Source organism: Grus americana, chromosome 13 (assembly GCF_028858705.1).
Source record: "Grus americana isolate bGruAme1 chromosome 13, bGruAme1.mat, whole genome shotgun sequence".
Classification (NCBI taxonomy): Eukaryota; Metazoa; Chordata; class Aves; order Gruiformes; family Gruidae; genus Grus; species Grus americana.
This window is the reverse complement of record NC_072864.1, coordinates 20,106,484-20,121,532: the sequence shown is the minus strand read 5'-3', so window position 1 is coordinate 20,121,532 and position 15,049 is coordinate 20,106,484. Positions and strand designations below refer to the sequence as shown.

The 15,049-nt window shown below is 36.3% G+C and overlaps 1 protein-coding gene across 2 annotated transcripts in view; it reads left to right on the top strand.

The window, feature by feature from the left end:
* Positions 1-15,049, top strand: part of SLC7A6 (solute carrier family 7 member 6) — a 30,437-nt gene that overhangs the window by 12,160 nt on the left and 3,228 nt on the right. For both annotated transcript variants that reach the window (XM_054840536.1, XM_054840535.1), the window contains exons 4-7: positions 471-615; positions 2,968-3,091; positions 13,666-13,769; positions 14,831-14,927. In XM_054840536.1, coding sequence (XP_054696511.1) covers positions 471-615; positions 2,968-3,091; positions 13,666-13,769; positions 14,831-14,927 — 470 coding nt within the window. The remainder of the gene's footprint in view (positions 1-470; positions 616-2,967; positions 3,092-13,665; positions 13,770-14,830; positions 14,928-15,049) is intronic.

Here is a 15,049-nt window from a genome sequence, read left to right as displayed (position 1 = left end):
CTATTTTTAATAGCTAAAACTTAAACATCCATTTAGGTGTTTGGGGGTTTTTTTTGGTCATAGTCATCTAAAATCAACTGTAATCTTTGTTTTCTGTATAAGCTAATTGAAAATTTAAAAGGCTATAGAAGGATAGAGTGGATTATTTTATAAATATGTATGTTATAAAAGATACCCTCAGCCTGAGTGCTGTCATTGCGTTTTAGCTTAGTCTGAACTTAATGTTCCTGAACTTTTTGTGCCATTGTAGACAAACTAGGTGTTTAATTATAGAACAGTATCATCCACATAGCATAATTTTTGCCATGCTTATTGTCATGGCTGAAGCACAGAGTAGAATTGGAAAAAGGGCTTAATAAGCAGCTTTGAAAGAATTAGGTTTCTGAGGGTTTTTTTGGTATTTGTATGCAAATTGAAAAAAATACGGTATTTTATTATATTGTACTTCATTGTGTATCTTCCACCTACAGGACATTCATCCCACTTTGAGAACTCTTTTGAGGGATCCTCTTTTGATATCGGAGACATTTCCCTTGCACTCTATTCTGCCTTGTTCTCTTACTCTGGTTGGGATACGCTCAATTTTGTAACGGAAGAGATCAAAAACCCAGAAAGGTAAACAATTTGAGCTTGCTAAACCAGAATAGTTCCCAACTTGCTCATTTTGTGGCTGTCTTTCACTGAAGATCTCTGAACTTATACAGAAATGAGTAGAGCTGCTTTATACTTAGATGGTGAGGCTGTGAACAACCACTGGCAAATATTTACTAGTTTTAAACTACATTAAAAATGAAAAAAAGGGAAAAAAAAAGGTAAGAATAAGTAAGTCTAGACAATTCCAGGATGCTGTATCCGGTGCTTGATAAACTTTCAGTTCAAGATGTTGCTACTGTTAATTATAATAGGTGTTAATATTGCAGTGAAACAGTTACATAAGTATTGTCTGTGTTGTGCTTATCTGTGCCATAATTCTGATTTCATATTTAAGTATGTTATCTTTTCCATGAATTTGTGCTCTAAAAGTGTGACTGATTAATCTTGTTCAGTTGTGAGTCTGTAAGCAGATGCCTTTTATGTTAAAAATAGAATCCCATTTGATCATTTTTACTTCCTATTATAAGCAACAGCTCAGATTGCTACAACTGAAAGATAAAGAATGGAAGAGATTTTTTTTCAATTCTCCCAACTGATTGGTCCCAACAGTCATTTGGTCCTTCATATTGTTTTTTTTTCCCCCTGAAAAAGCTCCCCTTTTGAGTGCTGTTGCAATGCCTTTTCATCTTTTTAAAGTTAATGTATTGTTCTGTGTTATCTGTTGGATGACTCTTGTATTAGATGCATTATTTTGAAAAATATTTTTTCTCACAGGATAATTAGCTGATGAAAACTTCTGTAGATTCATTTGCTATTATGGGCATCAGTGCCCAACACAAGCTTTGTTCTTGGTTACAATTGTAGCTGATAAAGTGAAGTTCAAATTTCAGCTTTCTACATTGACAATTGGGAATAATGAGATGTTCCAGACTTCAATAAAATTACTCCATGGATTACATACTTTTCATATTCATTTGATTCATAGTGCCCACATGCTTGTCCAGTCAAAAGTTGCAGTCCACAAGTTAAACTTGGCTTTAATCTTGGGTGATGCAAAGTCCTTAAAATGCCATTTCAGCTTTTTGTTACCTTATGTAAGATTTCTGAATTAATTTCTAAGTGGTTTTCTAATTATGTTTCTTCTGTGCACTGAGGTTTACAGATCTCTTACTGTGAGTGTACAACCTGGAAGCAGTCATAACTCCCAGTTACTAATTCACTGATTTATATGGAGGGGGTGTGGTGTGTGTTTGTTTTTCTGCTTCCATGGCATCTGACAGACTCAGCTGGAGTTCCGGGCTTCAGGAAATTTTTGAGGAAACTTCCAAAGTGTATTTCATTTTTCTGCATTTTTGGGTTTTTGTTGTTTGGATTTTGTTTTGTTGGTTTTTGTGGCGTTTTTGTGGGGGTTTTTTTTGTTATTGGAAAACACGTTCATGGCAAATACTCATCCATGTCACCGTGTCATGTTTGATTTCAAACTGGGCAAATACGAGAGTAACACTCTCAGTTCTGCTTTCCCTTTTGAGACATTTGAATATCCCTGCAAGCTTTGGGGAAAGAAGGCGGCTGAGAAAAGCTAGAGCCTAAAATTAAAAGTTTGTTTCTGGTTCTGCTCTGCAGAGTTTCTCCCTGTGGAGCTGCAGACTCAGGGCTCTGGATTTATCTCAGCTTTAAATTAAGTCTTATCAGTTTATATCTACAGGTTTGCAGTGTTTTCATGTTTCTCTAGGCTATTTTTGTGTTACTTTCTAGACATGTAAGATACACCACATCCCGAGGTTCACGGCTGTGTAGCAATTTTGGATCTGCCCTCTGCATCTCTGCTTTCTGCAGTTACACAGCCCAATTAGTTTGTTCCCTGCAGTGATGAGTGCAGATGAGATGATCAGGGGTTTTGTTTCGTTTAGTGGTCTCCATGTGTCCGTTCTAGAAGTAGGTGCTAGAACAGCAGCATTCCCCATGGGAGAATGAGTGCAGTGACTCAGAGCTCTGCCCCTTTGGGTTCTAGTTGTGGTAATTAACATGGCCAGTAGGCAGTAATTTAAAGCATGTAAATTTGAAGGCTGTTATTACTGATCTGGAAACCCTGAAGTTAGGGTATTAGTAGAGCAGTTGCATTAGAATCCTTTTTTACACATAATTTGGGGTTTAAGTTACTGCAAGAAATTCAGTTTTTTCCAGTATTTTATTTTAGAATTTCTAGTTTTAAAAGAAACCAAACTCTTCCAGAGATACCTATTTTGAAATCTTTATTCTGTCTTCATACCTTTTATCTCTAAGGTAAAGGATGCAAATAAATAAGTTTATTCTGTTATTAATGGCATTTTTTTTTTCCTGGGTTGTGGATTTTGGGGTTTTTTTGTCTTACAGGAACTTGCCACTGGCTATTGCAGTGTCTATGCCAATTGTGACTGTTATCTATATTATGACCAATATAGCTTACTATACAGTGCTGGATGTCGAAGCTGTTCTTTCCAGTGATGCTGTGGCAGTGGTAAGTTGACCATGTGGTATTTTGCTATATTATTCACTTTTCACCATTTAGGGATGGATTTCATTTTGAGGAACAAAACAGGAAAAATCTCTAGTTTATGAATAATTTAATCTTAAATAGAAAAGTAGTTAATGAAATCATGTATAATAATAAAAATATATTATCAGACTTATTCAAACAGGCACAGATGCATCTTGTTAATGTATTTTGTGAAGACATGAATTAGACTTGTGCACTTTGAGCTGATTGTAAAGTAGACTCATTAGTACATAATTCTTCTCTGTTCCTTCATGCTGCAGTATTTAGAAAGCTGGAGCAGTATGCAGAACAGCGTTGCACTGAGCTACGTTCTATTGAGCTAATAATTGGTGCAATGCATATCTGTAAATGGATGTGTTGCAGCTTTGAAAAATTTTAGGTTTGTATCTCCTTTTTAATAACTCGGATTACTGTCTTCCCAGCATTGTATTAATTCCAACGACTTTTAATATTTTGAAATTCCTTATTTTTGTATATGGATGGAAGTTTGAATCCAATTAAAATATATAAGCTCCTTAAAGTAAAAGCTGGTCAAAACATGTTTTATACTTAAAGCTAATCATGAAACGAAAGTGAAGGGTTTTTTTTGCCCTGTAGCTAGAAAATTAATTGGATAGTTCTGGTTACTATATCCTTTAGATGTGAGACTTGGAAAATTTAATCTTCTTTTTGGTCATTTAAATTGGAGGAAAAGAAACAGCTTTCTTCCCGATTTAGATTCCCAATTGGCTTCTAAAATTTAAATAGTTAGACAATGGACAGAGAGTTTTAAATACGTCAAAATGAAGGAAGTATTCACTCTGTTCCCACAGAGGATTACTATGATTAAAAACTGGCTTAGCAAATCAGCAAATTCTTATTTCAGGTATTTAGGCAGATGGTTCCACAAAAGCACTTACTAGACTTTCTTTCAAACTTGAGAAATATTTATATTTAATGTAAGCTTTCAAAATAGTTTATGGTAAATATGGGCTGTAACTTGTTATTTCAAATGTAATTATGCAGATGTTTATTTCAAAATGTATTGAAAGTAAATAAAATTTAATTCTTTGCCTCCTTTAGCTGCAATACAAAGTTGTCATAAAATATATCATGAAAAACTTGGTAAAACACTTCAGAATGAAACCAAACAAGACAAGGACAGAAAATACTTAATTTTGAATCAGCATATGCGAAGGGGTAATAAAATCTCCAGAAATATTTGTTTCAGTTGTAGGCTATGGTATCCCATATAATGTACCTTCCAGTGACTCATAATGGAATTTTAATTCTTGTCTAGAATTAATTAATCCAGACAAAATTAAAAACCAATACACAGTCCACTCTCTGTCTTGACTTCTCTAAAGCAATACACTATTGTTTTTTTCTAACAAAGACTTGGAAAATACACTCCTTTGACAGCAATTAAGTTCTGCAATCCAGCCTATCCCCTAAGAGTATTCTGTGCCTACTCCACTGCTCCTGGCCTTTATCATCACAGAGGTTTATACAGCCATTTGGTGAACGGAATCAGGAAAACTGATCCATCCTGGGAGATGGGGGAATGATTCACTGCCAGCCTGTCCAGTCTGTGTTGTTGTACACAGCAAGTGGTAGCACTGCAGCAGCAGTGGGTAGCCAGATAAAGGAGGGATGACAGATACCTGAACCTTGCTACACATGTGAAATCCAGGCCTAAATTTTTATGATTTTATATACACTTCATTTAGTTGTTCTTTGGCATTGTTCTTGACCAAAAGTGAGTATATATTTATTTTCATGTGTGTATACTTTTATGTATATACACATGCTGTGTAATTTTACATGAAATTGTAATACTCAGAACTGGACGGATCAGGCCTTCCTTTCTAGTATGGGATGCATCCGGACATGGAAGAGAAAAAAGGAAGACTTAAGAATGATATAAATCCTTAGTCAGTCTAATTGCATGCATAAATATTGGGCAACCAGGATAAGAATGAAGAAATATGTTTGTGAATTCCAAAGTTATCAGGTGATTTACTACTTGTGCTAGTTTTAATGAAACAACTGAATGAATGAATTTGGAAGTCTAGAGCTGTGCTTTTTCACTAGATCTCAGGATTGCCAAATACTTTCACTTAACTAATGTTCTATCTAAAGGCATTTTTGCTGAGATGTCTTATCAGCTGGTGAACAATGGTCTTCTGATTACCACTACCTATATCCCTTTTAGATTGACGAGGTGAAAGTGTAGCTGAAGTTTAATGCTTAACACGACTCCTTTTCATTGCTGATATGAGTTTAATTGCCCAGTTCTATGAAATCAACTTTAAGCTTGATCTACTAATACATTAGCAAGTAGTGTGGACCTCTGGAAGAATGTCTGTGGAGTGGAACAGTTGACACTGAGGACCTGACACACACACACACTATACCTGCTTCAGGGGTGTTTTACTTTGGAGTACCTCTAATGAGGTCCTGTGGACTGAATGCTTGTGTGTGGTTGGATTGCAGTAGGGAAGTGCAGTAGGAATGCTCTTGAAGTGCATCTTCCAATTTAGCCTGGTCTAAAAGGGAAGCTCCCTTTAGCTCTGATGCTGAACAGTGTGAACCAAAACGCAGTAAGTAGCAATAATTGGGAGAGTTTTCTTCAAAAGTGCACTTGCGGTCCAAATTATAACACTCATAATGCAGTCATAGTTTTCTAGTGAATAGGGGAAAAAAAGACCTAATGACTGTAATGGCCTGTATTATAGGAGAGTTTTCAAATACAGAAATGTAAAAATCTTCATGGTGAAATTCCTCTGGGTGGTGGAAGAGAATTTTATCCACAATGGAATCTTGAAAAAGACTTAAGGCATTGTGGTATGAATGAAGGACACGAGAATTAAGCCAGTCTAAAAACTAATCTGATGAAAATGAGCCACTTTGGTCTGCTCACATATTCTGCACGTGATATATAATACAGATTGCTGTAGTTTCCTTATTGCCCTCTATGTAGTTGTAGGATGAAAATTACCATAATGATTTTTTAAAGAAACATGGTAGTAATATTGCTGCATTTTAGAGCCTTTTGTGTAGTAAAGCAGCAGTTAAATTTAGTCTTTCCTTGATCCTATTTTGGGAAGGAATGGAGTAGCTTTCTCCTCTTCATTTTCATCAAGAGGCTTTGAGCTGGAAATGGGGGGGGAAAGCTATTTCCAGTTTCTAAGGGATGAGCGTAAAAGTTATAAGTGAAAGAAATACTTGTATTAATGCATCTTTGCACATCATTTTGCATACTGTTTTTCTTGGTGGTTGGGAGGTGAAAGAAGTCTTACCAAGGGGTGATACGGAAGAAAATGATAAAATGTCCTTCTTTTACTTCAGCATTAGCTTCTTTGTCCCAGTGTCAGGGCTAAGAAACTTGGGTTTTTAAGCTCTCTTTTGTTTAAGTAATTTTAAGTAATATAGCAACAGCTAGCTTAGAAGTTCTGCAAATGCTCTTCAGACAGTTGCTGATCATGTAAAAATCACTTCCTTTTTCAAAGATTCCTGTCAGAGTTTCACAGTTGACTTCTGTTTTACGTCCTTATGCAAACCATCACAACCCTTACTCTTATGTTTTATGCATATGAAGGAGTTAGTCTGTAGCACAAACACACTTAAAATTTTTGCCTTTATTTATTTAATCTCATCTTCCTCTATCACTGAACAACTATATTTTTGCATCTGAGAGTGCCATTGTATTTTTTGTTTGTGAAGCACGCAGCTGGCTCCACAAGCACTTTTTGGGCTGCTTTATCTTCTAACAGGAAAGAACATGATGACTGCCAGTGCATAGCTTGTTACCTGCTTCCTGTGTTTGGTCATGTCTGGGGTTTTTTGACTGAGTTCATATGATAGGTGATATTTGGCAGCTTACCTCTTTTACTTGGAAAAGCTAAAAATGATTCCTGGTTGAAGCAAACAGTTGGTTGTCTTGCATAGCCGGCTGTCATCTTTCTTGGAGCTGTACAGCTTTATTGGTAGATCGGGGATAAAGATGATGAATGTTGACTTCAATTGCATCTTTAAATACCATCTTGTGAGTCCAGCATTGATCAATCCAATTTACCCTGGTGTACTCGTATTCTAGAGCAGACTTGCTTTGCTTTGACATGTCCTCTCCCTCAATGAAACAGGAATGTGGGAGGCTGTGTGTTTTAGCCGTTTTATTCTGCTTTGGTATATAGTTCAGCAAATGCTGAATCTCTTTCTTCTAACTGAATTCAGCCAGAAATTCTTAAGTTACTCTTAGACCTTTTGGGTATTATTTCTCTTCCTTCATTTGGCCAGTCACTGGCTTCTTTTCTGAAGAGGAAAATCTGCTTGTCTTCAGCTACCAGTGTCACGTCCACCTTCTTTGCTTGCACTGGCACCTCCTACTCAGATTCCTTTGGATGAAGTGTATATTTGGTACCTTATAATGGAAGAACTCTTCATTAGAGACAGGCGGTTGCTTTTAGAAGAGAGCTGTTTAATAAGTCGTTTGCCTTTCTTTCTCAGAGCTAGCTGTAATGCATTATCAATGCAGCACTCCTGTTGCCAATTATGTAGAAGTTCTCTGGCTTTGGAGGCCAAGCTGAAAAGTTGAGCCAGAACTTGAAAGAGTGCTATATAATATTTTCAATATGAGAAAGGTAAGAGACTTTGGAAAACATTGAACCCTTATTCTACAGCTAGCTATTAAAAATGCTAAGAACAGGATAAACACCTGAGAAGATTTAGGTAAAGTATCTTTAGCACCTCCATGAAGACATAAACAAAACTGTTCTACTGTTGGAGCTGGCATCTGTAATCTTAATGTGGGCCATGCAGAAGAGACGTGTTATATGCAGTAGACATGCAATATATTAATGCAGTAGAGTAGTGCTGGTTTCTCTTACCATAAGATTGTATAGAGTGACCTAAAGATGAAGAGAGTTTCATGCTGGATCTCGCACTGCACTGGTACCTTTTTCTCCAAGAAAAGGTGTTGCTGATAACACAAGGAGAGAATTATGTCTGTTTGAGTAGAATCAGTCAACAGAATGGTGATTGAAACAAGAATTACAAGAAACCTGAACATTTGAATTGCTTTCTTTTGCACCTTTACAATTTTCTGACTCTGTTTTCAGTTGATGTGCACTCCCTTTCTTTAATTTATGTGACATTAAATGTAATTTGGTCAAACTGAACATATGTCATACAGTATCTCGCCAAATGTAATCTATGGTAGTGGAAGAAAACTTCATCCTCTCGGTGGCTTTTTTGCATGTGCGGCTTCCTGATTGCAATAAATCATAGTTTTTTTGTTTCCTTTAGGCCTTCCTTAAAGGCCTGAGAAGCTAAAAATTGAGAAAACAGACTGTAGTTCTGACTGCCAAATCTTCATGTAGTGTGGGAATGTATTTATACTCTGCCACAAGAGAAAAGTCAAAGCAGAATTAATTGCACTTCCAAGATACTAGTCGGATTGCTCATGTATATTACTCTCATTACTGCTATATATGACTTTCAGGGTAAGAATGTTATAGAGCTGAGCCTGGAAAAGCTCACATGTGCAATAGGATCTTGAAATGAGCTACATAAAGAGGCTCTGTAGATGCCTTTTAAGCCTTCCTAATAGAAACACCTCATAATCTTTGGGTATAGTTTTGTATAAGTTTCTTATTCGTGTTAGACTACATTCTCTTTGCATTTATCCATCTGATCAATGCTGTTTAGTCCTTTGCCAGCCTAGCATGTGCTCGCAGCTCCATATGCTCTCAGTGTAGTCTTGACATTTTTTTGTGTGCCTCTCGGTGCACTTTTTGTGTGCAGCTCAGTGTGAAGAAACGGTTCTCATCTTGTGATTTGTGACATAAATGTGGGTCTTTCTAATTATCTGTATGCCTGAATTACTGGGTGTGAGGCAGTATCCTGTGTATTTTGTTGTGGCAGCTCTTTATGTGGGGCAATTCCTGCTTCTTTTAGTTCAACCTGTTTGTATAGAACTGTTGCTTGGACCTTTAAAAGGGGGGAAAAAAGTGTTCTTGCAAACCATTCACAAATTAACTGCTGATGACCATGAGATCAAACTAACTCAAGATAAAAATAAAATGTAGTTAAATCAGTCATTCATGTCTTGAAACAAAGCTGTAATTCAGTTTTTGACCATTCTTCTGGGAGTAATGTAACATTTTAGTCATGAACAAAATGAGGGCAGTTCAGCTGAGAAGTGCATGGCTGGAAGCTTCTTCCTTCATTATTATCCCCTGTTGATGGTTTGGAAAAAAAAAAAGTAATCAGAGCTCAGGAGAACAATTCCAGGTGCATGTCTTTCTACAGTGTGCGTGTATATATGTATATCTTACGTGTCCAATGGATGGGAGGGCATAAAAGGACTTTATCTGTAATTGCAAGTGCTGTTATCAGCCACTGAATTCTCTTACTGTTTCCTAGCTGTTAGAAGCAGTTATAGTTCAAGTCTGGACTACAGGACTTGTCAGACTGTAGCAGAGATGACAATTTAATCTCTTAATCCTTCTTGCTCTTTAGACTTTCTCAGAAGAAACCTGAGAAGAAATCCATCCCCATAGTGGTGGCTTTCTCCTGTTATGGTGGACTAAATGCTTCTGCTATAGCTGCCTCCAGGTAGGCTCCTCTGTCATCCTCCGCATACCCTTGCGAATGCTCCATTCTTCCCCTGTTGCCAGCTCATTTGTTTTTATAAATGCACTTCACTACTCCCAGAAGTAGTGGTAGTTAAAGTGGAATTGGTCAGGTGCCCAGGTCTAGCTCATTTGTGGAGGATCCATGATTGTACAATTGCAGTTTTAGCAGAAAGCAGCCACTAACTCTTCTCCCTCCCCCCTTTTTTTTTTCTCTTGATACAGTGCACGTGGTGTATGTGCTTGATAACTTGATGGCTTTTTGTACTTTTCTCTGCCCTTGTTTCTTATGCAAAATAACCCTCTGACATATGCACACAGTTGAATGCTTATTGTGGCCACTTTGACTTACACTTCAGTAACGCTTTCTGCAAGAAACACTGTAGAGATCTTTGGTTTTGTCATTGTTCACAAGAGAGTATAGCTCAGCTTTGGAGAAGACGTTTCTTGGCATCTGTTAAAATGAGTGTTGAAGGATTTATAAATGTGTACTCTGAAGTATAAAAGTGTGTTTATTGTCTGAGTAGTAATACATGAACTTGGCTGATTTTTATGTTAGAAATGAGGGTGAAACCCTGTCAGAAAACACCTACATAAAGGCAGATGGGTCTATACTTGTCACATTAAGCCAATTAATATCACTAGACAGTTTAGCCAAACTTCAGGTACCTTTCAACTTTGTTTTGCTAAAAGATCATTTTGCAAGCAGATCTACTTGGCAAACCAAGCTGAACTTTTTAGGTCATTCTCAATTAAAATACTCTTTTTGCCTTACCTCACTGGGGGAAAAGTTAAGCTCTTGAAGTTAATGCTCCATCCTTTACTCTCTCAGGAATCCCAACGACAACATTAGAAAGTACATTGGAAATGACAGTGTTTGGTAAAGGCTGTCACTAGGTTATTCTTTCTTTTGAAGAGTCTGACTTGTACAGATCTAGGAAAATTAATTAATTTAGAGCTAGATCAACAGTTGTTATACATCATATAGCTTGCATCCAGAATACATTGAATCTGTAACATCTTGATCTGTATATAATTTGTGGCAGCGATACCATAGCTTTACTTTAACTCTTTGTGGTTTTTACTGCTCATATGAGTGAGTGCTGTTTTCTAGGATGTGTGAAACAACATTAGCATATCTTAGAAAGATTGGATATACATTATAGAATGAAAACAGCCTTTGAGTTAGTCCCACGTCTGGCATTCCACACCGGCCCATTACTAGATGTTTCAGAAGGAAATGGGAAATTGCAAAGAGCAAATGCCAACCTGCCTTTTGGGGGAAGAAGTTTCTCCAAATGACGTATTAGCTGATTTGCATCCAGCAGCATTGGATTACATTCATATGTTTTCTCTCTCTTCTTTAACCTTAGCTGTTAATATTACTTACCTAAATGCTTATCCTTTAGGCAACCTTACTAAACATCTTAATTCTCTAACATCTTACTGAGTGAGTTCTGTATCTTAGCTTGTATATTTAAAAAAAAAAAACCCTCTAGTAGTTTTAAGTTTGATGTCTAGTAATTTCACTTGCTGTTTTGCTTTGGAAGTCAGCAGTCCAGGTTTAAATCATCCTTTAAAATACTACAATTACCTATTAGATTTTTCTTCTTGCCCTCATTCTTACTTGTTCTGGAGGAGTTGTCTTAATTCATGTACTGGATCATTATGAATTACATTCTGCTTTGGGAGACCAGCTTTCTCAGAGCCGCATTTAGATCCATTAAGGATCTGAGAGAAGTGCTGTGTGTTCTAGTAATTATTTATTCTTGAGCAGCAGAAATCTTGTATGTACAATAATGTAAATTATTAGTTGCTTGTTCAGTTTCAATTGACTGAAAATGGGTAATCCATGGTATACAGAACACATTTCTTACGGCATGGTCTTTTGCTAAATCGATGTTCTGATTTCAGCATGAAATAGAATTCATACATGGATTAGTTCTTTTCTATTTTTCTCATGTTAATTTTTATAATTTCTGTGGGAATCTGTGTGTGCATTTTTCCACCCCTTTGTTGAAGCTCCATTTGAGGGAAGCTATACTAATATGTATAAACTAAAAGAACTCAGGAAGAGAGCGCTTCAGTAAGAATCAGGATGACTAACACAGTTGATGCATTAACTTTGAACCTTTTGGCAAGGTTGCCATTGAAGTGATTATATGCTTTTACATTGTCCCTTTGCAGCAGGAAATCCTATCTGCTTCTGCTGAGGCTCAACTAAGTTACACAAAGGGATGGAATAAATTTTGCTTTTTAGTGTAAATGATGGTTTACAGCTAAGCAGAGTTGGATTCTAAACCTTAACCTGGAAAAAATAATCTATATTAAGTCAAAACCTACAAAACCATTCAGAAAACAGATCATAATGAACTGCTTTTAGTTCTGTTGTTGCTGGAGTAATTAAATAAAAATTTGACTGCTGTTAAATCCAGATAGCATTATATGCTACAAACAAAGGCCAGTTATGAATGTCAGTTCACTTTGACTGAACTTCTTAGCTCATAAATTTTATGATGAAGACCAGTAGTTTAAAGGGGAAGTCAGGGGGGAGGTGTTTTAAAATACTGAAATATTAAAAACTGAAGACATTTTTTGTAATAGAAAAGACAGACCTGCAGAAAGCTGAACTAGTATACACGCTTTTTATGTCTGAGGATCTTGAAACTGATAAAGCAAGAGAGCGCTAAGAAATTGATTTAGACAAAGGTTCATAAAAAGGTTTAGATTACTGCTACCTGCTGAGATGTAAAATGTTCTAATACCCACAAAATCCTTGAGGTTTGTTTGAATATCACTTACACGTAAGTATGTACCTTTCTGTTTCTATAAATAGTGATTTCTTGCTGTCTAATGTAGACATGATCCTTTTGCTACCATGACTGTTAGTTTGCTTCAGTAAAAGAAATCACAAAAGTAATTTAGCTGTCGGTAGGTAGAATTGGGATAAGAAAGCTTCCACCCATGTCCTCTGAACACAGCATGAGCAGTTTTCTGCTTAAGTCTGAACATGCTAATGTTCAGACATACACAATGCTTATACCAAGATGGGATTTAGAATAGCTGTCAGTCTTCATGTATTAAATTTCTTGATTTTCTTCAAACATTTTGTCTGATGTTCTAAGTCTCACTCTTTTCTTTCTTTCTTTCTCCATCTGAGAGGCTGAACAGAATTGAGCAGGACAGTGTCTTGCAAATTATTACTGATTTTCATTATAGGTCCCAGATCACTGGCAATCGATGACTGTTATCACTTGCTATGAAACTTTGATGCTCCTGGCCTCTTGGTTCCAGAACTCTATCATGGAAGGTCACCACAGCTGGCCTGCCGTATTGTCTAGCAACATTAACAAATGATTGCTAATAAGATACTTGCTCTGTGATTTGCTATGTTGTGAGAGTAGAGCCCAGAGACCCCTGCTGGTGGTGCTAAAGGAAAAGAAGAGGTTGCTTAGGAAATTGAAAAAAAAGAAGGAAAATTAGATTTCTAGAATAGTGTCTATAAACAGTAGGTGTGATGGTGTCTATGTTTATCATCTGCAATATGGCGCTTTCCGTTTTGGATATGTAGTAATTTTTTTTTTTCCTTTATTCTCTGTAGTCAATATGTTACACTTGAATTCTGAAGTTCAGTTAGATAATAAAATATATTAGAATTGGTGAGAAAATTCTAAAAACATTTTGTTTTCCTTTGTGACCAGAAAATGTGAGTTCAGGTGCTTGGCTAAAGAAGTTTGTGCTTGTTTAGAATCCATAAATAAATAAAAAAGCTGTTTGCTTCTTTGTGCTGCATTATGGATTGTCCTTACTATATTACTGTTTTTTCCATACAAACTTACTACAAAAGCTTTCATGTCATTGCTTGAAATATGCTGCTTTGGAGATATTTTCATGCTTCCTTTTTCTCTTCCCTTTCATTAGACATTTGCTGACCAAGTATTTGGTATCTTCAGCTGGACAATTCCCATTGCTGTAGCCTTTTCTTGTTTTGGCGGACTTAATGCTTCAATTCTAGCATCGTCAAGGTAGTGCATGTCTCTGTTTGACAAATGTTCATATGTATTTTTATATGTTACTGTTATGCTCATCTGTTACAAGAGTGGCAAAAATACTTTTGTAACCGAACCTATAATGAACAGCCACAATAAAATAACAGACCTAAATAAACCTCTGTGCGTGCGTATGTACACCCTTAACACTGCCTTGCTTCCCCAAAGCGTTCCTAGCTGTGTGCAGAGTACAATTAAAGATCAAATGAATGTTGTCTGTGTGGTAAGTCCTCAGGCCTTCTGATTATTTGGACTGAGTTATCTTCCATTTTACTTGATACAATAATTCTAGCAAGTTCTTGTTTTCAGAAGTATTTACTTAAAACTTACTTACTTTTAAAAATCAGTATCTTTAAGGTTTTTTCCAAGTAAAAAGTTTTAACAGTTGCTACTGCTATTAACTTGCAGTCAAAAAGCTTAGGATAAAATACAGAAGCTTTCCTCTGAGCACTGATTATGCATGTGACTAGTGAAAGTTTTCAATAGATTTATTCAGGCATTTTAACATCCTTCCTGTCCATTGAATGTATGCACAATGCCTCTGTACTGAGAACAAATACAAATGTGATCTGGTGAAGCAGTCAATACAGAACAATTTGCAGTTGATAATAAACTTAAGTGTGTTTGTTTTTTGAGCACGTAGTTGGTTGAGCTATTGTTAGAGGCCTGGCGATCTCTTCTGGTTAGCATTGAAAACTATTCTGCTATAAGCTGGAGTGTTTTCAGTGCTAGCATTTGGAATTTTTTAAAATAATAGAAATTTATTTCAGTTACTGTAGATGTTTTCTATTTTACCTGTAGGACTGTTTTCTAAAAATGGGTGTTAACAGCATGTTTCTAAAAGCTTATATATCTTTTAATGGTTGTTGTATAGTACATCTTTACCAGAAGGGTTGAATCCATATTTCAGTTTAAAGGATGTAAATTCAGTGGTGTAAATACTTATTTTGACTGGTATTGTTGTTTGATTTTTATTTTCTGTAATACATTCTGTCATCTGTGGCCTTAACTTCTGTTTTCTGATTTGTGTTTTTCAGGCTATTTTTTGTAGGATCTCGAGAAGGTCACCTTCCTGATCTGTTGTCTATGATCCACATTGGGAGGTTCACACCTGTGCCAGCACTGCTCTTCAATGTAAGTTATTATTGCTTTTCTTTTCAACTGTTCAGATGTGACTATATGAATTATTTAAAGGAAGACTTTATAACAGAGAGAACTTCAGATTTACTGTCATTGAGGTGATTTGAGAGAGTGAA